General features: G+C 39.5%; 1 protein-coding gene across 4 annotated transcripts in view; it reads left to right on the top strand.

The window, feature by feature from the left end:
* CORIN (corin, serine peptidase) overlaps positions 1 to 26,313 on the top strand; it is a 254,774-nt gene that overhangs the window by 89,182 nt on the left and 139,279 nt on the right. For all 4 annotated transcript variants that reach the window (XM_030880459.2, XM_060299302.1, XM_060299301.1 and 1 more), the window contains one exon: positions 12,166 to 12,347. In XM_030880459.2, coding sequence (XP_030736319.2) covers positions 12,166 to 12,347 — 182 coding nt within the window. The remainder of the gene's footprint in view (positions 1 to 12,165; positions 12,348 to 26,313) is intronic.

Below are 26,313 nucleotides of genomic sequence, written 5' to 3'. Positions count from 1 at the left end.
GGCTAAGTAATATTCCATTATATATATGTGTCACATCTTCTTTATCCAGTCATCTGTCGATGGACACTTAGGTTGCTTCCATGTCCTGGCTATTGTAAACAGAGCTGCAATGAACATTGTGGTACATGACTCTTTGAATTATGGTTTTCTCAGGGTATATGCCCAGTAGTGGGATTGCTGGGTCATATGGTAGCTCTACTTTTAGTTTTTTAAGCAATCTCCATACTGTTCTCCATAGTGGCTGTATCAATTTACATTCCCACCAACATTGCAAGAGGGTTCCCTTTTCTCCACACCCTCTCCAACATTTATTGTTTGTAGATTTTTTGATGATGGCCATTCTGACTGGTGTGAGGTGATACCTCATTGTAGTTTTGATTTGCATTGCTCTGATGATCAGTGATGTTGATCATCCTTTCATGGGTTTGTTGTCAATCTGTATATCTTCTTTGGAGAAATGTCTATTTAGGTCTTCTGCCCCTTTTTGGATTGGGTTGTTTGTTGTTTTGATATTGAGCTGCATGAGCTGCTTGTAAATTTTGGAGATTAATCCTTTGTCAGTTGCTTCATTTGCAAATATTTTGTCCCATTCTATGGGTTGTCTTTTCGTCTTTTTATGGTTTCCTTTGCTGTGCAAAAGCTTTTAAGTTTCATTAGGTCCTACTTGTTTATTTTTGTTTTTATTTCCATTTCGCTAGGAGGTCAGTCAAAAAGGATCTTGCTCTGATTTATGTCATGGAGTATTCTGCCTATGTTTTCCTCTAAAAGTTTTATAGTGTCTGGCCTTACATTGAGGTCTTTAATCCATTTTGAGTTTATATTTGTGTATGGTGTTAGGAAGTGTTCTAATTTCATTCTTTTACATGTAGCTGTCCAGTTTTCCCTGCACCACTTATTGAAGAGGCTGTTTTTTCTCCATTGTATATTATTGCCTCCTTTATCAAAAATACGGTGACCATAGGCGCGTGGGTTTATCCCTGGGCTTTCTATCGTGTTCCATTGGTCTATATTTGTTTTTTTATGCCAGTACCATACTGTCTTGACTACTGTAGCTTTATAGTATAGTCTGAATTCAGGGAGCCTGATTCCTCCAGCTCCATTTTTCTTTCTCAAGATTGCTTTGATGATGGCCATTCTGACTGGTGTGAGATGATATCTCATTGTAGTTTTGCTTTGTATTTCTCTAATGATTAATGATGTTGAGCATTCTTTCATGTGTTTGTTGGCAATCTGTATATCTTCTTTGGAGAAATGTCCATTTAGATTTCTGCCCATTTTTGGATTGGGTTGTTTGTTTTTTTGATATTGAGCTGCATGAGCTGCTTGTAAATTTTGGAGATGAATCCTTTGTCAGTTGCTTCATTTGCAAATATTTTCTCCCATTCTGAGGGTTGTCTTTTGGTCTTGTTTATGGTTTCCTTTGCTGTGCAAAACCTTTTAAGTTTCATTAGGTCCCATTTGTTTATTTTTGTTTTTATTTCCATTTCTCTAGGAGGTGGGTCAAAAAGGATCTTGCTGTCATCAAAAAATCTAGAAACAATAAATGCTGAAGAGGGTGTGGAGAAAAGGGAACCCTCTTGCACTGTTGGTGGGAATGTAAATTGATACAGCCACTATGGAGAACAATATGGAGGTTCCTTAAAAAACTAAAAATAGAACTACCATATGACCCAGCAATCCCACTACTGGGCATATACCCTGAGAAAACCATAATTCAAAAAGAATCATGTACCAAAATGTTCATTGCAGCTCTATTTACAATAGCCGGGACATGGAAGCCACCTAAGTGTCCATCAGCAGAAGAATGGATAAAGAAGATGTGGCACATATATACAATGGAATATTATTCAGCCATAAAAGAAATGAAATTGAATTATTTGTAGTGAGGTGGATGGACCTAGAGTCTGTCATACAGAGTGAAGTAAGTCAGAAAAAGAAAAACAAATACCGTACGCTAACACATATATATGGAATCTAAGCAAAAAAAAAAAGGTCATGAAGAACCTGGGGCAAGACGGGAATAAAGACACAGACCTACTAGAGAATATACTTGAGGTTATGCGGAGGGGGAAAGGTAAGCTGGGAGAAAGTGAGAGAGTGGCATGGACATATATACACTACCAAACGTAAAATAGATAGCTAGTGGGAAGCAGCTACATAGCACAGGGAGATCAACTCAGTGGTTTGTGACCGCCTAGAGGGGTGGGATAGAGAGGGTGGGAGGGAGGGAGACGCAAGAGGGAAGAGATATGGGAGCATATGTATATGTATAACTGATTCACTTTGTTATAAAGCAGAAACTAACACAGCATTGTAAAGCAATTATACTCCAATAAAGATGTTAAAAAAAAAAGAATTGCTTTGGCTATTTGGGGTCTTTTGTGTTTCCATACAAATTGTGAATTTTTTTTGTTCTAATTCTGTGAAAAATGCCATTGGTAGTTTGATAGGGATTGCATTGAATCTGTAGATTGCTTTGGGTAGTAGTCATTTTCACAATGTTGATTCTTTTAATCCGAAAACATGGTATATCCCTCCATCTGTTTGTATCATCTTTAATTTCTTTCATCAGTGTCTTACAGTTTTCTGCATACAGGTCTTTTGTCTCCTTAGGTAGGTTTATTCCTAGGTATTTTATTCTTTTTGTTGCAGTGGTAAATGGGAGTGTTTCCTTAATTTCTCTTTCAGATTTTTCATCATTAGTGTATAGGAATGCAAGAGATTTCTGTGCATTAATTTTGTATCCTGCTACTTTACCAAATTCATTGATTAGCTCTTGTAGTTTTCTGGTAGCATCTTTAGGATTCTCTATGTATAGTATCATGTCATCTGCAAACAGTGACAGCTTTACTACTTCTTTTCTGATTTGGTTTCCTTTTATTTCTTTCTCTTCTCTGATTGCTGTGGGTAGAACTTCCAAAACTATGTTGAATAATAGTGGTGAGAGTGGGCAACCTTGTCTTGTTCCTTATCTTAGTGGAAATGGTTTCAGTTTTTCACCGTTGAGATCAGGTTGGCTGTGGGTTTGTCATATATGGCCTTTATTTTGTTGAGGTAGGTTCCCTCTATGCCTACTTTCTGGAGGGTTTTTATCATAAATGGGTGTTGAATTTTGTCAAAAGCTTTTTCTGCGTCTGTTGAGATGATCATATGGTTTTTCACCTTTAATTTGTTAATATGGTGTATCACATTGATTGATTTGTGTATACTGAAGAATCCTTGCATTCCTGGGATAAACCCCACTTGATCATGGTGTATGATCCTTTCAATGTGCTATTGGATTCTGTTTGCTAGTATTTTGTTGAGGATTTTTGCATCTGTGTTCATCATTGATATTGGCCTGTAGTTTTCAGAAAGCTTACTGTATTTTTAAAGACATTATTTTATAAGATAGCATGTGCCGCTCTCCTATGGAAATGCAACCCTGAAATAATCTTGAAAGCCAACTGAAAAATATGACTTGATTTAAAACAATTTTTTGAAGAATTTGTAAATTACATAAAGCCAGCATAAGGTTATTTTATTATTTTTTTCTAAATGAAGAATTATTACATACTGCTAATTTATTTATTGAAGATTTTGTCTGTGTCCCAAGAACTCTAATTGTGTCACATTTGAGAATAATGGAAACATTACAGAATTAATATTTTTTCATATCTATATTTTTAAAGAATTTATATAGATCAGTAGTCAAAGCAAAAAGAGTCTTTGTTGCTAATAGCAACCATATATTCGGAAAGTCATCTGTCACTTACTTCCCTGATTTTATCTGCTAACCTGTAAACAGCAGTCTTTTGGGCTACACCTGTGCTGACTACCTGGCTGTTTAGGTGGTCAGTTGTATCACAGTTCTCTTTTCAGTCTCAGGCAACATGGGTGATCTATTTATTTTTATTTTTTTTAATTTTTTTTAACATGGGTGATCTAGTCTGCTTTTTGGCATTATACAGACATAAAATGAAAAGTAAGATTTCATTTATGTGCCAGAATGGCTCCAAGTGTGGGTAATACACAGTCAGATAACTCACATTCCTTTTATTTTACAAAGACGTAAAGCTGGAGAGTCAGGCCACAGGAGCTCAAATTTCCTGAAAACGCCTTGTCAAATCACTGACAGTGTCTCAAGCACACATATTTCATCAAGCTCAGTGGAGTTTGTTTACTTTTCTCCTCAATAATTCATGGGTATTAGGTGGATGTGACTAGAATTTATATTTAATGCCAGTAATTCAGTGCCTTCAGAGATCCATATTTAAGGCATCATTTCATGATGTGCAAAAAATCAAAACAGCTGCAAAAAATAATTGAACAATTGAAAATTTTCCTGTGATTTTTAATCCTCTATTCCATGAGCCCTGGTAAGTATGCCAAGTATTAATGAGAATCAGGATCACGTTGGATAGAAGGGAATGGAATTTTATATTCTCTTTCAGGGGCGGTTGTGTAGTTTTACATTATTCACACTCATCTTAATTCAAGCTGTGTTTATTTGTTGTTATTTCCTCAAGTTTCCCTATTTTAAGGGTGACATCTTACTGTTGGCATATAAGCGAGACACTTTATCTGTAGGGTTTTCATCCATAGCGGTTTTGCCGAGATTTTTGCCTTTATATGGGAATTATTTCAAGATTCAACCGTGTAGAATTTGCTGACCTGATAGGGAGGAGATCATGTGAACAGGGATGGAGCGAGCTCTTGTACAAACCATTAAGTTGGGAGTTAGGTAGTGAGAGTTCTGCTCCCAACTTTGCTTCTGACAGCTTTGTTCCAAGCAGGCCACCAAATTATCCTCTGCATGGGATTCTTTTATTTCTCAAACAAATATTTATGCAGTGCCTACTGTATACACTAAGGATAGGACAGCAAACAAAATAGACAAGAATCCTTTACTTCATGAACTATATATTATATTGGAGGGAGATAGGCAATAAAGAAACAGATTAAACATTTTTTTAATAATAATAATAGTATATCAGATAGTGATAAGTGCAATGGAAAAATTCCAAAAAGAATTGAAGAGCTTTGGGAGAGTATGGGTATGGTGGCAAGGGATGCAATTTTCAGCAAAATGTTGTTCAGGAAAATCTCACTGAGAAGGTTACATTTGATCCATGAACATATGGGAATCCAGGAGGTGAGAGAGACCCGGACATACCGAGTGGCTTGTGATCTCTGCAGGAAGTGAGAAAGGGGGCATGATGGAATCAGTCCTGCAAGCAGATACTGTTGGCAAGGATGTGAGTGTTGGGGGGTAGACATATGGTGGCGTGGAGGGTCTTGCTAGGCATGTGTACAGCTTGGGAGCTCCCTTTCCGCTTCTGACATCAGTTTATTCGGCAAAGGTGTTAGGAAAGTGATCACTGTATTCCTTTAGCAAACATTTATTGGCACCTACGATGTACCAGGTGCATTGTCTGATGCTAGGGTTGCTTTGGTGAATAACACACAGTTCTGCCTTCAAGGGACTCAGCATAATAGGGGACACGACATGAAAACAATTACACTGCTGTCCAATGTGATCAGTTTAAAAGGTATGGGGGGAAACGCAGAGAAGGAGGGACTCTTTCCATTTGGCAACATTAAGAAGGCTGTTCCCAGCGAAGAAGTAACAGCTGAATTTGATTTTGGAGGATATATAGAAATTTGCCATGTGGGCAAGGTGGAGAAAGCAGACAGCCTAAATCTGTCGTATATTAGGGGAACTACAACTAGTTTAATTTTATGAGAACATAAAATGGGGAGAGAATAAATGGATTTGAGGGACTTTGGGGGAGTAAAATTAACAGTACTTAGTAATTAATTGCATATGAATGGTGAGGTTGGGGGTGAAACAAAGGTTTTTAGGCTTGCGGACTTGGGTAGATGGTATTACTACCAAGAAGGAGGGCTGGTGGTAGTGGGAGATAGGGAGTTAATATTGACATAATGTCTTCATCTGGTCCAAGAAGTGTATGACCGTAATTTTCCTTCCAGTGGAGGTAAAAACAGCTTTCCTTCTAGAGGAGATGACATGATTTATACTTTCATCCAGCGGTATGCTGGTAAACTGGCTCCCTGAAAAACAAAACAAAACTATGATTTGTAGCATTTGCTGATTTCTGCGGTGTAAACACTCCTACCAGATTTCAAGCTAATAATAGTTGAACAGTCTCCTCCCACAGCCCTGCGTTTTGTCCCCTGACAAGTATTTGTTGAGCTCTCGTTGGTGTGAGGCATGCAGTCATGTGCTGGCTCTTTCTTCTTTACTTCTCCTTATCCACTTCCCACCCTCCTCCAGCCCACTCTTCCCCACAGGTTGGTTTCAACAGTGGCTACTTTCTAGCTTCCTGTGGGGCTCAGCCAATGGGAACCACCAACAGGACATCAGAGTGTGGGAAGGGAGGCAGGTTGGGTCATGATCCCCTCGTTTCTTCTTTACCAGGTTACACAGTTTGGAGTTGCCTGAATCCCACTGTGGGAGGCTCTGGCTCCTATCAGGCAGCCTTCTGCATACAGCTCTTTCTGAGTCCCAAGAACTGCTCCTTCCCTTGTCCCTTGAATCTGAGATGCTAACGGCAACCTGTCCCCGCATGCTGCACTACCCCTGGTTGGTTTTTCTAAACCTTGCCAGTACCTTCATAAGTGACCTTTTCATTAAATACTCTGCAGTAATCCTACTTCAGTGAGTCATTTCTTTCCTGCTGGAACCATGGCTATTACAAATGAAGATGATGAAAAACTCTGGTTTTTAAAGAGTTTCAGACCAGTGTGACCAAAAAGTAACTTGACTTCTCCCATGATTTCTCTTCTGGTGTGAAACAATGACACATGTAAGTGTTCACTAGCACAGTTTTCTATCCCCGTGTCTAATGAAGCTGGGAACCAAGGTCATCTCTTCCCTACTCCTCTCGTACCCCAACTAAGCCATACCTCTTGTGAGGTCTCTTGAGGCCACCAGAGAGTGCAGACATAGGAAGCTGATGCCGTTGGCCCATCACAGAGAAAACAAGTCATCTGTTGTTTTTTGTGTTTTCCAGCAGTGGTGACCAATTTGTGCTCCTGTAGGATTTGTGGATTTATGCTCCTGTGTTATCTGTGACTCCTGTTTGTGAGAAGAGGTCAGCTAGGGGAGACAGTCTGGAGCACTGGGCTGGCATCATAGCATCTGGCTATGAGATCTTTTTAAGTTTCAATTTCCTTGCATGTAAAAGGAGGAAACAGTAGTACATTATCTTGCAAGACCCTTCCATTGTTAACATTCTCTTCATGACTGAGGTCTGCAGCTCTGGGTGTTCCCGGTGACTATGACTTTGTGAGCACTGTTCACTGAACAGCTTGGCCTAACAAAGACAAATTTACGACTTTCTTTAAAACAAAAGATTATGTAGGTCTCATCAATAAATAATACATCTAACTCAGTAACATGCCTCTTACCAAGTGATATATCAAAGAAAAGTGTATTAGTTACCTATTGCTACGTAACAAATTTCCACAGATGTGGCAGCTTAAAACAGCACCCAACTATTATCTCAGTTTCTGTGGACCTGGAACCTGGGAGTGTCTTATCTGGGTCCTCTGTTTCAGGGTCTGTCATATGGGTGCATTCGTGGTGTTGGCCAGGTCTCGAGTCTTATCTGAAGGCTTGCCTAGGAAAGGATCCACTTCCAGCCTCATGTGATTGTTGGAAGAATTTCAGTTCCTTAAGGGTGGAGGGCCTCAGTTCCTAGCTGGCTGTTGGCCAGAGGCCAGGCTCAAGTCCTTGCCATGTAGACCTACCCAACATGGCAACTTGCTTCATGAGAACTGGTAAGGGAGAGCATCTGCTAGTGAGAGAGGAGTCACAGTCTTATGTACCCTAGTGATGGAAGTGACATCCCATTACCTTCTGTTGGTTGTAAGCAAGTCACTAGGCCAACTCACACTCAAGGGGAGGAGGTTACACAGGGCATGAATAGCAGGAGGTGGGGTCATTGGGGGCCATCTTAAAGCCTGCCTGTCACAAAAATTCTTCCCCCCACCCCGCCCCATGGAAGAAGAGTTTTAAATCCTGAGCTTCTCTGATATACTTAAAGGTTAGTTTGTCAGAAATAAAAAGTGACAACTAAATGAAGTGTGGGATCCTAAATGGAGATCTTGATGATGTTTGAATAGGATCCTTACTTTAGTACCAGTGTTAATTTCCTGGTTCTGATAATTACACTGTAGTTATGTAAGATGTTTGCTTTGGGGAGCCTGGATAAAGGCTATATGGAAACTTTCTGTATTGTTTTTATAACTTTTCTGTAAGTCTCTAAAAGTAGTTTAAAGTAAAAAGTTAGATAAAATTAGCTACGGGGATATATTGCACAACATGGGAAATATAGCAAATATTTTATAATAACTATAAATGGAGTATAACCTTTAAAATTGTGAATCACTATATTGTACACCTGTAACTTACATAAAATTATACATCAACTGTACTTCAATAAAAAAAGTAAAAAGTTAGAAAAAAGTGATTTATAAAACATAAAAATCCATTAGCTATTATATAAGCCTACTGTGTGGCTGTAACTTATTCAATAATTTTAACTTTATGTCTTTATCAGAACCGTTTTGCTGATAAAAATCTATAAATTTGTGGGGGAGGGGAACGGAGAGATGTTGGTCAAAGGGTACAATAAGGAAGAAAATCTAATTTTTTGTAAATAAATATAGAAATTTTAGTAGATAAATTTGCTTAAAATTGTATACGTAAAAATGTAAAATAGATAGCTAGTGGGAAGCAGCTGCATAGCACATGGAGATCAGCTTGGTGCTCTGTGACCACCTAGAAGGGTGGGATAGGGAGGGTGGGAGGGAGATGCAAGAGGGAGGAGATATAGGGATGTATGTATACCTATAGCTGATTCACTTTGTTATACAGCAGAAACTAACACACCATTGTAAAGCAATTATACTCCAATAAAGATGTGAAAAAAAATAATTTTAAAATAAACATCTTTGTCTACAAAAAAAAATTATATAGGTAAAATTTACAATTTTTTTGTAGATAAATAATTTGAGTAGCCTTCCTAGTGAAAATCCCCTAGAAACCTCACTATTACTGTATAATAGAATTCTTTATATTTGTTCCTATGTATTTGTTTCAACACATAATTACAGAGGTGAGGAAAGAATTTTCAGCTTAAGCTTGAGTTGAAATGTTGTAGGGACTTTTGCACAACCCCAAATGCACTTCACACATCACTTAAAGTAACCATCTTTCCTAAAATAGTACCCCGGTAGCCCAGTCTGGCCCCTCCACTGTGCTGAGCACTGTTTTCAAGATGTCAGTCTGCTTGTTGCTTGGATATCAGCACTTATATTTCAAAATAGTGTGGTCTGTCTCACGGCACCATTCCACGTGATGAAAAGCAAAATGCTTCAATCCCTCGTAGGCACTTGAATTTCATGCAAAGCAAGAACAAATGGCTCTTCATTCTGCTCAGTGTGTGAAAGGGCTGCTGGTTATTAATACTCTGTCACTGTTTCACATGTCCTCGTCCAGCAGTTTAAAGCCTATGGGTCTTGGTTGGTTACACGTCTTTAAGAGAGCTATTTGGAAACACTCTAGACATTTTTCTTAGGCCCTATTTTTAGAATGGAAAGCCTAATGGTATTTTAATGTCTCTCTATATTCCCAGAACAAGTCTCGAGAAAAAAAATGTTACCTTTTGAAATTGAGCAAAGCTGGTGGGATTATCACCCCTCCTCTGAGAAGCATTGTGTTAAGGAATGAATTTTGATGTACAGATCCAGCAAGCAATCTTCTAATGATGCCAGAAACCTCTGGGAGGGTTAAGTGTCCATCTATTATTATGTACTGCTCTGTGTTATCTTCCTCTCTTTTCTTTGAAAGTCTCATTGTGATCAGCTCACTTGGGGAACGTAGTTTTGATTGTAGGAAGGGAAGCAAAGGAGCAAGTAATGCTCTTGTGGAGGTGACTGACCAGGTGGGGTGCTGGAGTGGCGTTGGACAGGATGGTGTCAGTACACAGGTCAGGGACTAGGTGGCAAGGAAGAATGCTGAAGCCAAGCCTAGCTTATCTTGTAGCTTTGTTGTGGGCTGTCTCACACCTGGAAAAGAAAGAGAAATGCCTTCACCCTTTCCTAGTGTTCCTTAGCCCCTTAGGCAAATACTGACTCATTGAAGGATAACTAGGAGTTTGGAGAGTGAAGGGAGAACCCAACCACTGTGTCTGTGGTTGGTCCACGGGAAAGTACATATCAAGTTTCGAGCTAACCTTGAGCTATGCTTTTGGAGCATACATAGTCCTTGAATCAGTCTGCCTGGGTTCAAATGCTGGCTGTGATACTCACTACCTCAGTGATCTTGGACAAGTCTCTTATATTTCCTGTGCTTCAGTTTCCTTTTGCGTGTATTAGGGATGATAGTAATGGTATCTATGGTACAGTACAGTACTATAGTGCTGTAGTGAGAAAGAAATGAGTTAATGCATGTTAGTAGCACTTAGAGCCTAGCGAAGTATAAGTATCTGCATAGGAATTCTGTGTTCTCCACATTCCTCAACCATGATCCCCAGTTTCATTTGAGAAAATATAGTCTCTAACGTCTTTGGAATAAGATCTAGGAAAGGAAATCTTTTAAAAAAATGTTATTTAAGTGATACTTTCCATCCTATGAATATCTAATATATTTCCTGAATGGCAGTCAGGTGTCTTCTTTACACTGAAACACTTGCCTGGACTAATTCATATTTTATGTTCTAAAGCGAATTCTTTCAAATGCAAAACATCTTTCTACATCTTCACTAACAAATTTAGCTACATATTAATGTAGTCATGTGAATATCAGGATTCTAAAAGATACCCAGTTTTAAGGCGAGTTTCTGAGAAGGTCAAAAGTGTTTGTATCTGAAAGGGGTACTGTTGAGTACCCCTTTCTCACATTTTCATATAACAAGATCTCACTCTCAAGATTCTTTCACAGACTCAATCACTTCTATTTTAACTCAGTGACTGGCGCATCCCATTATGTTTCTGTGATCTATAGAAATTTGAATGGGGAATTATAATTACGCTTTAAAGTTCTTAAAGCCTAATTATTAGATCCTTATATGAGAATAGATGATATGCAACAGTAGCTAAAGCGTGGATTGAAAGTTAAAACATCTGGATTCTCTTCCCGCTTCTTCCATTAGGAAGCTATGTGTGTCTCAGAATCTCCCTGAAGTTATCTTAAATGGAGGATTTGAATGAGGTGTTGTTTAAGGTTTCTTACAGATCTGATACTGTGTGATTCTGCAATAACTTATTGACCCTACATTTGTGAAGTGTGTGCTTTGCTTTGACTGACATGTATATTTTCTTTCCCAGTTTTCTTAAAATCATTTGAGATGCCTTTGCTAGATGACCAGCCAGGGTGAGAGATGCAGTCTATAGCTGCAAAGTAGAAAAAGCCGCCTGGGTCTGCAAGAGAACAAGTCCGTGGCCTTGACATTGCAGCATCCCTGTCCCCAGACACAGAGCTGCAGATCCAGGAGTGTTTGATTGAATGTCAGATGAATAAAGACAAACTCCAGGGCATCATTACTTTACTGCTAATGGACAGTTGTTTGTGTTTTTCTATTTTGCAGAAGATAACATAGAAATGAAAAGATAAATAACTGTACAGGTTTTCAGAGTTGCCATTTGTTTGTATAATATTTTCCTTTCCAGGGAGGCAGTGGAGGCTAAGGAACAGCTTTCTCTCTGGCTGCCTCTCAGAGGTACTTTGAATTTCTCAAAGGGATGATAAAGAAATGAGATTAACCTATTTTGTGACCTACTTCTGCCTTTCCATTTTGGGGGCATTCATTTGCATGTTAATTTACTCCTTTTGATAGTAAGTAGAGCTCTGTCTTGGTTGACAGATTTACTTTAGCATAAGAAATCTCAAAAAAAAAAGTCATTTGGGATAAATGCTTCCACAAGAGACAGTTAGATGATGTGTTATGGAACTAGCTTATTCCCTCTAGAATCATGACAGTAGGGTGGCTGAAATCCTTGTTATAGTGTTGAAGGTAGAAGTTCAAGTTGTTGACTGTAGTAAATATAAATTAAGATAATATTGCAGCACTGGTGGACAACTTTTCTTTAGCTTAATTATTATTTTGAGAAATAGTCTGTAAAAACATTAATTTTCACCTTTCTCTTTTCTTCTAGTCATGGACTCCTGCCCTGTAGGTCCTTCTGTGAGTCTGCAAAAGAGGGCTGTGAATCAGTCCTGGGGATGGTGAATGCCTCCTGGCCCGAATTCCTCAAATGCTCCCAGTTTAGAAACCAAAGTGAAAACAACAATGTCAGCAGGATTTGCTTCTCACCACAGCAGGAAAAAGAAAAGCAATGTAGGTGTCTGCATTTTGTTGCATTTTTAAAAGTTTTTTATTGAAGTATACCATCCATGAAAGGAATTATACAAATAATGTGTACAGTACAACAAATTTTAACAAAGTGACCAGACCCATGTAACCAGGACCCAGATCAAGAAATAGAATATTAACAGCATCCCAGAAACACAAGCCCCCTCCCAGTGACCTGATCCTCCCAAAAGAGACCTCTATGCAGACTTCTATCAGCTTAGGTAATTCTGCCAACTTCTGAACTTGATATCAATCGAATCGTACAGTATGCATGCCTTTTGTGTTGAACTTCATTTGCTCAACATTATGTTTGAGAGGTTCACTGTATTTTCATCTTCTTGTGGTTCATTCATTCTCATTTTTATGGTATTCTAATATATTTTCCATCACAGTATATTTTTCTGTTCTACTGTTGATAGACATTTGAGTTGTTTCCAGGTACTGTGAATGGTGATGCCGTGACTATTCTTGTACATGTCTTTGATGGAACATGGTTATGTATTTGTTCAGCAAAAAAGTTTTTTAAAGTGGTTGTTTCAATTTATACTTCTCCCAGCTGCGGGTGAAAGTTGCAGTTGCTTCAGATCCTCCCCAACACTTGGTATTGCCAGTCTTTTTCATTTTAGCAATTCTGATGATAGTATTGTGGTATCTCTTTGCATTTTAAGTTGAATTTTCCTAATGAATTGGATTGAATTTTCAAAATGTTTTGGTTACTTAAATATCCTTTTCTGTGAAGTGCAAGAAACTTAAGTGCAAGTGTCAAAATATTTTGCCCATTTTTTTTTTTTTTTGCGGTACGCGGGCCTCTCACTGTTGTGGCCTCTCCCGTTGCGGAGCACAGGCTCCGGACGCGCAGGCTCAGCAGCCATGGCTCACGGGCCCAGCCGCTCCACGGCATGTGGGATCTTCCCGGACCGGGGCATGAACCCGCGTCCCCTGCATCGGCAGGCGGACTCTCAACCACTGCTCCACCAGGGAAGCCCTTGCCCGTTTTTGATTGGGTAGTTTGTCTTTTTATTCTCGACTTGTGGTTCTTTAGGCATTCTGGATATAAGTCATCTGTTGGATATATGTACTGTCTGTGTGGCTTGCCTTTCCTTTCTTTTATTATGTCTGTTATGGAATAGAAGGTTTTAATTTTAATGGGTCTACATTATCAAGATTTTCTGATCCTCAGTTTTCTAGACTCTCCTGGTACAGTATGTAAGAACCTCTTTCTAAATTATGAGGAAGGCCCTTTGGCTTTCACACATGAGTTACAGTTGCCTGGAGCTTTGAGTTATCTTTTTCTAGGAAATTGAGCTTAGCTGAAAGCCATCCAAGTCACTGTCCTTATAGTTACTTCTCAAACACTTGGTAAATTACCCCATTCAGTGCATTCCTTTCCATAGGTGGACTATTCCAATTCACCTCTGTTAAGGGTTTTAGCAGTTGGACCACCCCCTTATACCAGGGCTTGTCTATCTCTACCTTCCATCAACGATGGCAACTTCGCTGCCATCCCAGCAGTGAGTAATCCAGATCAATAACCCCATCGTATCCCCTGCTTTCTTGGACCACTTCTGCAACTGTCACAAGCTGGGTCTTCCAGAAGCAGCCACTGAGATGGGGTTTGTTGTACAGGGTATTTATTAAGTATCAGCACTTGTAAAGGAGGGAGAGAAAGCAGGATTGGGTAGAGGTAGAAGTTGAAATGTGATCCAGGCACACTGAAGCTTGGCTAAATCCACGGGGAGCTCTGGGGCACATGTGGCCTGAAGGAGTTGTTCCACGTTGGGTCCAGACAGCCGGGTCTTTATATCCCCACAATCAGCCACTGGTTGTGGTCCTTCCTGGGAAGGGTGTGCCCTTGGGTGAGGCAGCTCTCTGCAGTTGAGGCTAAACTTGAAGGATCTAAAGGCTGTTGGCTGACAGCAGGGGGCAACAGGGCAGACACGTAGAGTGGGAACAGACCACTTTGATCCAGTCAGAGACTGAGCTGGTTTTGCTTGTTGTTTATAAGGAGTGTTGGTAAGGCTCCATCTCTCTCTGGTTTGTTTCCATTCTGAGGGTGCACTTCTCCAGTGAGCCTTACTGCGAAACCAAGGTGTTTACTGCATTCTGCTCCTCCTTGGCGGTCCCTAGTGGTAATGTTTTCCTTCTCAGAATAAGATTGCTGGATTTCCACTCGGCTTTGCAGAGGTTTTCTACCCTTTAGTTTCTTGCTCTTTACCGTAAATGCCTTGAGGGGAAATCCTTCCGTGTGACAGGCCCACTTCTCTGTGTCTCCGTCCCCACTACGTCCTTGGCCCATTGATACCCTGCTCCTCTGGCAGCACCAAAACTCTGACTTTTGTCTCTCCACCCCCCTGGGATTGCCGAAAGCTCTACTGGCTTCTCTCCCTCTTTGAAGTGGCCCTGTGTCCAGGTTCTCAGTTTCTAGCACCATGCCAAGAATTGGCAAGATCCAAGGGGAAAAAGCATCCATAGAATGTAGACTGTTTGTTCTACACTTGTCTTCTCTCTGGGATCTCAGCCACTTACCTCCTGATGGTCGCATCAGCTATCAGAGGCCTTTGAACAGATGTTTCTTGTGCTTTATCTGGCTTTTCTACTTTTACTTGATGGAGGTTGGCACTGACTTATCACAGGTTACTACCTCTTAGCCAAAAGTAGAAGTTTGTTTAATTTCTTGTTCACACACTGTTTAGTGGAGGTCTGCTGCTAAATTACGATTCCCTCCAAAAGATTGTATATAGCACTAAGCCACCAGAAGGATGAGTGAGTGTATCTGAAAGAGAAGCCCCTTGATTCTTTTCTTTTTCAGCTACATTTGCCCCTGTTTTGATAAGAACACTTTATTAGTGCTCATTTGGAAAATGTTGCCTGCTGATACAGGATTTAAGAATCCACTGAGAAAATTTGAAAATAAAAAACATCATCAGTATTCCTTAACACGATGGTCCAAAAGTATCAGTTCTTAAAGATCAAAGTAACATCAGTATTCTTTAATAGCTCCAGATGAAATGCCACCTCACATAGGTTCCCCAAATATCAGAAGATAGTACAAATCTTCTGATCTTGGAAAAGATTGATGACTTTGGAAAAGATCTTGGAAGATTGATGAAACATTTATATTAAAAAACTTACGTTTTAAGAGAACAGACATTTCCTAAGTACACTCATCTGAGATTCTCTATTTGTCAGTCTTTTTTTATAATTCTTGATTGTACTATATTTTCCCATGTAGAATTAATTCTCTGAAAATGGGTCTGATAATTGGTGTTTGATGCAATATTTTCCTAGAATTTGAAATAATTTTTCTGTCTCATGCTTGATGGATAAGCAGGATGCTGACCATCATAGATGTATTCATAGGTCATGTGCTAGGGAGAAAGCTACTGTTAGCTGTGATCTTTGTGTAAGCATAAGAATATAATTTCTAGGGACTTCCCTGGTAGTCCAGTGGTTAAGACTCTGCGCTTCCACTGCAGGGGGCACGGGTTCGATCCCTGGTCGGGGAACTAAGATCCTACATGCCACACAGCACAGCCAAAAAATATATATATATATATATATATATATATATATATATATATATATATATTATAATATCATCTTAATCATATAAGAGTTTATGCTGTAGGGCCAGTTATGAATATAACTAATGAAGTCCTTTTCTCATTTTTTCATTTATTCAGTAAATATTCATTGAGTACCTACTCAGTTCTGAGCATTATTCCAGGTAATCTGAAAAAATTAATTACAATGACCATAATATTGGTTTACATCCATCTAGTGTGGATGGATGACTGTTATTATGTCTGTTATGGAATGACTTTGCAGCCTTTGACTTTGCAGAGATGACTTTGCAGCCTCCACCTGGGAACATTTGGCAATGTCTATGAACATTTTGGTTGTCACAACTCTGGGGACAGAAAGAGTTGCTACTGGCATTTAGCAGGTAGAGACCCACTGTGCTGTTAAACATCCTGCAATGCACAGGGCAGCTTCCCACAGCAAAAATCTATGTGGTCCCAAATGTCAGTAGTGCTGCTTTTGAGAAACCCTGGTTTGGGCTTGATGCTTTGCAAGGTACTTTCTAGTAGTAGTAGTAATAATAATAATAGTAATACCTATCATGCTTCCTACCTTTAAGGAGTGTTAAACCTAATCTGGTATACCTATATGTGAGAAACAACGTAAAAAGAACATTAGTGACTCCATCCAAACACGCTGTCAGACAGAAACTATAGAGGAACACAGGTTAAATGTCAATGGAGCAGAAGTAGAGTCAATCACATAAAGGAGTTCTGGATGTGTGAAAGAGGAAGGGTCCCACTTGGCACAGAGGAAGCAGAGAGGTGTTCTGGGGTAGGCATTCAGCACTGTGAACCTGTGTTGGGTGACAGGTGCCAACTTAGCCCGTGAAACAAATGATGATTAAAAGTTGACTCCCATCTTAGTCTTCTCCTTCCAGCTTGTCAAATCATTTGCCCCAAGAAAACAGTAACCCCCTTTTACATTATGGACCCCATTCTCCTTTCCAAAGTGCTTTCACAGCTGTTAGCTCACTTTGCTTCCAGAGTAAATCTCTGAGGTATGATCATCTTCATTTTATAAATTAGGAAACTGAGGTTCAGGAAGATAATTCCAAAGTTGTTTTAAATCAGTCCCCCTGGCTCTGTCTTCATCCTGGGACCATCCTGGGATTCAATTCTTAATCCTTGAATGCTACCCTCTGTTACAGCCCCCTTCTCACAAGAGTTCTCAAAATGTCTTTTCAGACTGAGTCAAGCCAAAACTCACAACTTTGTAACAGCTGCTTTTCCCAGCTCACAGCTCTGTAAATTCAATTCATCTTCTCATAGCATCTTTTAAATCAGTCATAACTCCAAAGATATTTTGTTTTCATACAGAAGGATACCCAGTCGTCTTATCCTTTCTATCTTATATTGATGCCAGCTCCTGTAAAGTAAATAATGTGCTAACATGATAGTGCTGTGGGAACTATTCTTCAGAGGTTTTTAAAATAAACATTTGTACAGGTTTCCATAGTTGAGTTGTGAGAACTCAGAGAGCTAAAAGTCAAGGTCCATCAGTCATTCTGAGCTTTCTGACTAATCCTTTACCTTGTCTGAAATCGTATATGGAAAGTCGTTAAGAAATAGTTTTTCTGTGGGTCTAAAGAGATCTCTGCTGCCGTGAAAGAAACTTCAGCTATTCATTCTTTCATTTTCCTCTTCCTTTTCCTAGTATCTTATTTGCTTTCCTAGCTTTGGTTGCTGAGAGCAACCACTTCAGTGTATTAGCAGCAAAATTGTAGTCTCAAGATCTTAGTGAAATATATACTCTGAATTTCTCCTATTGAATTGTGAATTCACTCGGGAAAATTATTCAGTACTCTTTCTTTGAGGTACTTAGTATCAGTATTTTGCCAGAGATAGATGATTATAGATAGCATGGTGGAGTTACTAAAATCTAGCCATGCACTTTTCATTCCAATGAACAGTCAAATATAATGAGGTTTTCCTAGAACTTCAAATTTCCCAACATGTATAATTTTAAATTATTTAAAATTTAAATTATAAAAACATTTTCTTTCTTCCATATGTAGATGCTTCTTTAAGGGCACCAAACTTAGATCCGAAGACTTGTTTTTCAAGCCCTGGCTATTTTATTTAATAACTGTGTGGTCTTCAGCAAGTTTCTTAAACCCTTTTTGCTTCTCTTTCCTCACTTTTACAATAGGAATAATAATACCTGGGGGAAGGGGTAGAACAGTTTTATGGGGTAAATGAGGTAATGTATTTGAAAGAATTTTGGAAGCCATAATGCATTATGCAAATGTAAGTGCTTCCATCCGACAAACATTTAGACGCATGTTCTATGGACCACATAGTTCACCAGGAACTGGAAAGGGAAGACTGCATGCATATGTTTAAAGTGCTCATAGGTCAGTGGAGAGATAGACAGATAAGCACAGAGGCAGAGCCTGAGACAAGGATTTGAGCACAAATCTTATATTTGGGAAAGGCATGGAAGAGTGGAGGAGTGGGATGGTGGTTCAGGGAAAGGATGGTGGCCACTAAAGGTAAAGTAAATCCAGCTACCATTGTGGGTAACTGGAGCTTAATTTCACAGGCAAATATGGGAACTAGTGCATAACATATGACTCAGAACTACCCCACTGGAGGGGTGAGGTAGCTGGGGGATGCCCTTCCTTCCTTTAGCCTTTGAAACTGATAGATCTACTATAGCCCATAAATACTATGTTCTATAGGAGCAGAGACATGGGATTGTGCAGAAGGAAATACAAAACTTGGCTGTGCCCTGCAGTGGAAGGCTTTCATCCTTGATGATTTCTCCTTCATCGATAGCACTCTCTTTTCTTTTGGTTTCTAAAACACTGCTCTGTTTTGGTCAGGTTTCTACCACTCTGGCCACACTCTCGTCTATCCTTTTCTTCTCCTGACCCCTTAAATATTGGTATTCCACGGGATTCTAGTCTCAACCCTCTTTCCTCAACATACTATACATTTTCTCTGGGAAACCTCATACTTGATTGTGGCCATGTAAGTACTGATGACTCTTTGTTTTGTTATTTTTTTAGTACTGATGACTCTTAAATCTGTATTTCATCCCCAATTTTATTCCACTTCCCCGAGCTTCTGACTCATATCCAAAGTCCTTGCTCCAAACTCTCAAGCAAAGCTACTATTTTCCAGGTCGCCAGGGATCGTCATGAATGTTGCTGAATTCCATGGGAAGTTCTCAGTTTTCCCCTGACTGTACATCCTGCAGCATTTGCCACATTTAATCACTCCCTCCTCCCAAGATAAACTCTCTAGGCTTCCAGGTAGGTCTTCCTTCTACTTTGGCCACTTACTTTCAGCCTCGTTTGATGTTTCCTCCTCGTATCTCTCTAAAAGGTGGTGTGTCCCAGGGCTCAGTCCTTGGATCTCTCCTCTTTTTGGTGACCTAATTTAGGCTCATGACTTGAGATACCACCAGGCACTGACATCTACCAATGTGCGTCTCAAGCCTGCACAGCCTCTGAACTCTGGACTTGCATACACACGTATGCTTGTGGTACACACACGCACACACACCACCTTCTAGTTATTTCCACTTGAGTGTCTACAAGGTGTGTCAAGCATAACAGTTACTACCCTGGTATTGCCCCACACCTGCTGCTCTCCCAGCCCTCCCCATCTTAGTAAATAACAACTTCATTCTTCCGGTTGCTCCAGCCAAAGACCTTGGGTTGTGCTTTACTCTTCTTTTTCTCCTCCATACCATAACTGATCTGTCAGAAATCTTAACCATCTCTCCTGTCAAAACATACACATAATCCAGCCGGTGCTCACCACCTCCACAGCCACTACGTGGCTCAAGTCACCTCAACTCCTGCCTGGATTATCCTTCCAGCTCCTTATTAGCAACCTTGCTGCATCCCTATGCCCTGGCAGGCTATTCTCCATAGAGAAGCAAAAGGATCTTTTAAATGTTCACATCTCTCCTCTCCAAGTTTTCCCATCTCCCTCAGTATAAAAACCATCATCCTTACAACCTTCAGGGCCCTCAGTCAGTATCATTGCATCACACAACTCCAGGGGAGCATCAGTCACACAGAATTCAAGGTGAACAACCTCCTGGAGTTGTACAACTGCCCTACATTATCTGGCCCCCATCACCTCTCTGACTTCTCTCTGATAACTTGCCTTTTAGCTCTTAAGGCTCCCACTACTCTGCCTGCTTTGCTCTTCCCCCGGAGATCCCCTCTCAGTTCTTTTAAGCACCTGTCTGTTGGGCTGTAACATAGGGCATGTTAGGGACAGTGGCCAAAGATGAGGGAAGGAAGAGAAACTATGTGAGTCATGGTTATCATTATTGTTGTGGTTATTTGGGCGGTGATAGAGCTGAAGACTTGGAAGAATTCTTAATAAACTGCATGACAACTTGTCTGGTACTTGAATTTCATTTGGCTGTGAATTGACACTTGAAGGTTTTAAAAATCATTTAATGTCCCTAATAACTTCTTTCCATCTGTGAACCATGAGAAATGCTCATCTTCTGGATTTCCAGTGTTTTTCCGTGAGAGCCACAGCCTTGTTTTCACTTCGCTCTGCCACATGCCTAGCATAAAGTAGCAGTGCCAAACAAAACAGATTTCTTGTGGAGCCTAAATACTACCTGTTCTCTTTGGGCTCAGTAGTTTCTTGTTTATAGATCATTTGAGATTAGGTTTCTATTTTCTGCCAGATACTGCTTTGGTTGCGGTGGCACAGTGGTTCCTAAAACTGAAATATAGGGCTTCCCTGGTGGCGCAGTGGTTGAGAGTCTGCCTGCTGATGCAGGGGACACGGGTTCATGCCCCAGTCCGGGAAGATCCCACATGCCGCGGAGCGGCTGGGCCCGTGAGCCATGGCCGCTGAGCCTGCGCGTCCAGAGCCTGTGCTCCGCAACGGGAGAGGCCACAACAGTGAGAGGCCCCTGTACCGCAAAAAAAAAAAAAAAAAACCTGAAATATAGAGGTGTCCTTTCCTCACCTGCATTCATTCATTCTTACTCTCTTTTCAAGTTAGCTGCATGGCTTAGAGGTTGAGAACTCAGAAACCCAACATCACAGGTTGATCCCTGTGCATCTTACAGAATATTATTTCTTTCAGCGGCTGGAGACCAAGGACATTCACATTTTGTTCAGCATTGTGCCTTGCAATCAGAAATTTACATTGGTGGTCTTACTGATTACAATAAAATGCAGGAATTTTTAGCAACAAAGCAAAAGTCTGATTTTTTCAATTTATGTAACTATAAACTCATAGCTCTAGGCCTATTTTGGTCAAAAAGCAGTCTGACCACTCCAACAAGAATGCCAGTAATTCACATCCTGAACAATTCAAAACATCATCTATTTTAATTCTATATTCAACTTTATATCCCCATGGTGGTCAAGTTAATCATAGCAGATACATCTTTGTAGAACCAGGTAGTTGGGTTTTTTTTGTTGTTGTTGTTTTTTATTAATTTATTTTTGCTGTGTTGGGTCTTCATTTCTGTGCGAGGGCTTTCTCTAGTTGTGGCAAGCGGGGGCCACTCTTCATCGCGGTGCGCGGGCCTCTCACTATCGCGGCCTCTGTTGTTGCGGAGCACAGGCTCCAGGCACTCAGGCTCAGTAGTTGTGGCTTATGAGCCTAGTTGCTCCACGGCATGTGGGATCCTCCCAGACCAGGGCCTGAACCCGTGTCCCCTGCATTAGCAGGCAGATTCTCAACCACTGCGCCACCAGGGAAGCCCCATGTTTTGTTTTGTTTTTTTTTTAAGAAAACTGCCTTTATTCTATTAGTAGTTGGAAAAATTAACTGGTACAAAAAAAAGAGTTTAGTCACCTGGAGAGGAGAGGGAAACCGAGGGCGACCCAGGTCTGGTGAGTCCTCTGGGAGGGAACCTGGATACAGTAAGAAAGAGCACTGTGAACTAGAGCCAGACCCTGCCGTCCAGGTGAGACAGGTTATGCCACCTTCTGAAGTGTCTAAGTGCCTCAGGCATAAAACCAAACTCCTATTTACTTAGCCCAGCTCTGGGCAAGGGGGTACTGGAATAAGTGGGGCCGAAAAGGGGTGACGTGACCATTTTTTATCAGAGAAACTGACAAAACGGGAATTTAAAAAATGAATTTTCCATCTGACTGTATTTTCAAATATGCTTTCGTTTTAAAAAAACAAAAAACAATACACTTTCTGTGGGGATGACAAATATCAGTATTCGGAAATCCAATTGTACAAAACATACCACATCTAGTCTGGTGTAGATATATTTATTTTTGGTAACATACATTAAGCGGCACTAAATACACTGGTTGGGTTTTTTTTTCACATAATAAAAATATTACCTTAGTTCTGCTTCATATTTGTCTCCAAAAAATTCCCAAGATTGGATACTACCTACGTCCTTTTGGTGGGCATAACTCCTTAAGCTTAATCAGTTTTTCTTGAAATTGAGCTACAGTGATGTGGCAATTTCCTGGTAATTCAGATATCCTAGCGTTTGAACTCTACACTCTCTGCCACCCACTGAAACTAATGCGTGATTCAGAATTATCACATCAAAGTCTGAATCTCTTCTGAAATTGCGACTTCATTATGCCAAATAGCATCACGATCTTCATAACTTAAATTCCATTGAGCTCAGCAATTGGGAAGTAATTGCGATCTCCATTTTCATCTGCTCAATCCATATGTTTATTTTGTGTCTGAACCCCTGTGCACATTTAAACAAAATAAGCAAGATTCTTATTGAGGAAGCAGTGTAACGTAGTATTTAGAGGTATGGTCTTCTAAATATTTTTGCTTGTGTAACCCTAAAAGGACTTTGAAAAGTTATATACCCCTCGCACAATGTTATCAATAAGTTAATATCTTTTAAAATTTAAATAATGAATGTAAATAGTTGACAAAGAACACGATCTAAAGAATATTATAATAATCGACATTTTATTTTATTTTTTAACATCTTTGTTGGCATATAGTTGCTTTACAATGTTGTGTTAGTTTCTGCTGTTTTATAACAGAGTGAATCAGCTATATGTATACATATATCCCCATATACCCTCCCTCTTGCATCTCCCTCCCACCCTCTCTTTCCCACCCCTCTAGGTGGTCACAAAGCACTGAGCTGATCTGCCCATGTGATGCAGCTGCTTCCCACTAGCTATCTATTTCACATTTGGTAGTGTATATATGTCAGTGCCACTCTCTCACTTCGTCCCAGCTCACCCTTCCCCCTCCCCGTGTCCTCAGGTCCATTCTCTACATCTACGTCTTTATTCCTGTCCTGCCCCTAGGTTCATCAGACCATTATTTTTTTAGATGCCATATATATGTGTTAGAATACGGTATTTGTTTTTCTCTTTCTGACTTCACTCTGTATGACAGACTCTAGATCCATCCTCCTCACTACAAATAACTCAATTTCCTTCCTTTTTATGGATAATAATCCATTGTATATATGTGCCATATCTTCTTTATCCATTAATCTGGCGATGGACACTTAGGTTGCTTCCATGTCCTGGCTATTTTAAATAGTGCTGCAATGAACATTGGGATACATGAATCTTTTTGAATTATGGTTTTCTCAGGATATATGCCCAATAGTGGGATTGTTGGGTCATATGGTAGTTCTACTTTTAGTTTTTTAAGGAATCTCCATACTGTTCTCCATAGTGGCTGTATCAATTGACATTCCCACCAACAGTGCAAGAGGATTCCCTTTTCTCCACACCCTCTCTAGCGTTTATTGTTTGTAGATTTTTTGATGATGACCATTCTGACTGGTGTGAGGTGATACCTCATTGTAGTTTTGATTTGCATTTCTCTAACGATTAGTGATGTTGAGTACCCCTTCATGTGTTTGTTGGCAATCTGTATATCTTCTTTGGAGAAATGTCTATTTAGGTCTTCTGCCCATTTTTGGATTGGGTTGTTTTTTTTGATATTGAGCTGCATGAGCTACTTGTATATTTTGGAGATTAATCCTTTGTCAGTTGTTTCATTTGCAAATATTTTGTCCCATTCTGAGGGTTGTCCTTTCGTCTTGTTTATGGTTTCCTTTGCTGTGCAAAAGGCTTTAAGTTTCATTAGGTCCCATTTGTTTATTTTTGGTTTTATTTCCATTTCTCTAGGAGGTGGGTCAAAAAGGATCGTGCTGTGATTTATGTTATAGAGTGTTCTGCCTATGTTTTCCTCTAAGAGTTTTATAGTGTCTGGCTTTACATTTAGGTCTTTAATACATTTTGAGTTTATTTTTGTGTATGGTGTTAGGAAGTGTTCTAATTTCATTCTTTCACATGTACCTGTCCAGTTTTCCCAGCACCACTTATTGAAGAGGCTGTCTTTTCTCCATTGTAAATTATTGCCTCCTTTATCAAAAATAAGGTGACCATATGTGCATGGGTTTATCCCTGGGCTTTCTGTCCTGTTCGATTGATCTCTATTTTGTTTTTGTGCCAGTACCATACTGTCTTGATTACTGTAGCTTTGTAGTATAGTCTGAATTCAGGGAGCTTGATTCCTCCAGCTCTGTTTTTCGTTCTCAAGATTGCTTTGGCTATTCGGGGTCTTTTGTGTTTCCATACAAATTGTGAAATTTTTTGTTCTAGTTGTGTGAAAAATGCCATTGGTAGTTTGATAGATATTTCATTGAAGCTATAGATTGCCTTGGGTAGTAGAGTCATTTTCACAATGTTGATTCTTCCAATCCAAGAACATGGTATATCTCTCCATCTGTTTGTATCATCTTTAATTTCTTTCATCAGTGTCTTATAGTTTTCTGCATACAGGTCTTTTGTCTCCTTAGGTAGGTTTATTCCTAGATATTTTATTCTTTTTGTTGCAGTGGTAAATGGGAGTGTGTCCTTAATTTCTCTTTCAGATTTTTCATCATTAGTGTATAGGAATGCCAGAGATTTCTGTGCATTAATTTTGTGTCCTGCTACTTTACCCGATTCATTGATTAGCTCTGGTAGTTTTTTGGTAGCATCTTTAGGATTCTCTATGTATAGTATCATGTAATCTGCAAAGAGTGACAGCTTTACTTCTTCTCTTACAACTTCAGTTCCTTTTGTTTCTTTCTCTTCTCTGATTGCTGTGGGTAGAACTTCCAAAACTATGTTGAGTAATAGTTGTAAGAGTGGGCAACCTTATCTTGTTCCTGATCTTAGTGGAAATGGTTTCAGTTTTTCACCGTTGAGATCAGGTTGGCTGTGGGTTTGTCATATATGGCCTTTATTATGTTGAGGTAAGTTCCCTCTATGCCTACTTCCTGGAGAGTTTTTATCATAAATGGGTGTTGAATTTTGTCGAAAGCTTTTTCTGCATTTATTGAGATGATCATATGGTTTTTCTCCTTCAGTTTGTTAATATGGTTTATCACATTGATTGATTTGCATGTATTGAAGAATCCTTGCATTCCTGGGATAAACCCCACTTGATCATGGTATATGATCCTTTTAATGTGCTGTTGAATTCTGTTTGCTGGAATTTTGTTGAGGATTTTTGCATCTACGTTTATCAGTGATATTGGCTTGTAGTTTTCTTTCTTTGTGACATCTTTGTTTGGTTTTGGTATCAGGGTGATGGTGGCCTCGTAGAATGAGTTTGGGAGTGTTCCTCCCTCTGCTTTATTTTGGAAGAGTTTGAGAAGGATAGGTGTTCGCTGTTCTCTATATGTTTGATAGAATTCACCTGTGAAGCGATCTGGTACTGGGCTTTTGTTTGTTGGAAGACTTTTAATCACAGTTTCAATTTCATTACTTGTGATTGTTCTGTTTATATTTTCTATTTCTTCCTGATTCAGTCTTGGAAGTTTGTGCATTTCTAAGAATTTGTCCATTTCTTCCAGGTTGTCCATTTACTTGGCATATAGTTGCTCGCACTAATCCCTCATGATTCTTTGTATTTCTCCAGTGTCAGTTTTTACTTCTTTTTCATTTTTAATGCTGGTGATTTGAGTCTTCTCCCTGTTTTTCTTGATGAGTCTGGCTAGTGATTTATCATTTTGTTTATCTTCTCAAAGAACCAACTTTTAGTTTTATTGATCTTTGCTGTCATTTCCTTCATTAATTTTTCATTTAGTTCTGATATTTATGATTTCTTTCCTTCTGCTAATTTTGGTTTATTTTTGTACTTTCTCTAATTGCTTTAGGTGTAAGGTTAGGTTATTTGAGATGTTTCTTGTTTCTTGAGGGAGGATTGTATTGCCATGAACTTCCCTGTTAAAACTGCTTTTGCTGCATCCCGTAGGTTTTGGGTCTTCATGTTTTCATTTTCATTTGTTTCTGGATTTTTTTTGATTTCCTCTTTGATTTTTTCAGTGATCTCTTGGTTATTTAGTAGCGTATTGTTTAGCCTCCATGTGTTTGTATTTTTTACAGTTTTTTTTCCTGTAATTGATACCTAGTCTTATAGCG

The sequence above is a fragment of the Globicephala melas genome, chromosome 5 (assembly GCF_963455315.2).
Source record: "Globicephala melas chromosome 5, mGloMel1.2, whole genome shotgun sequence".
Taxonomy (NCBI): domain Eukaryota; kingdom Metazoa; phylum Chordata; class Mammalia; order Artiodactyla; family Delphinidae; genus Globicephala; species Globicephala melas.
The sequence above is the reverse complement of the archived record's forward strand: the minus strand, read 5'-3'. Positions and strand labels throughout refer to the sequence as shown.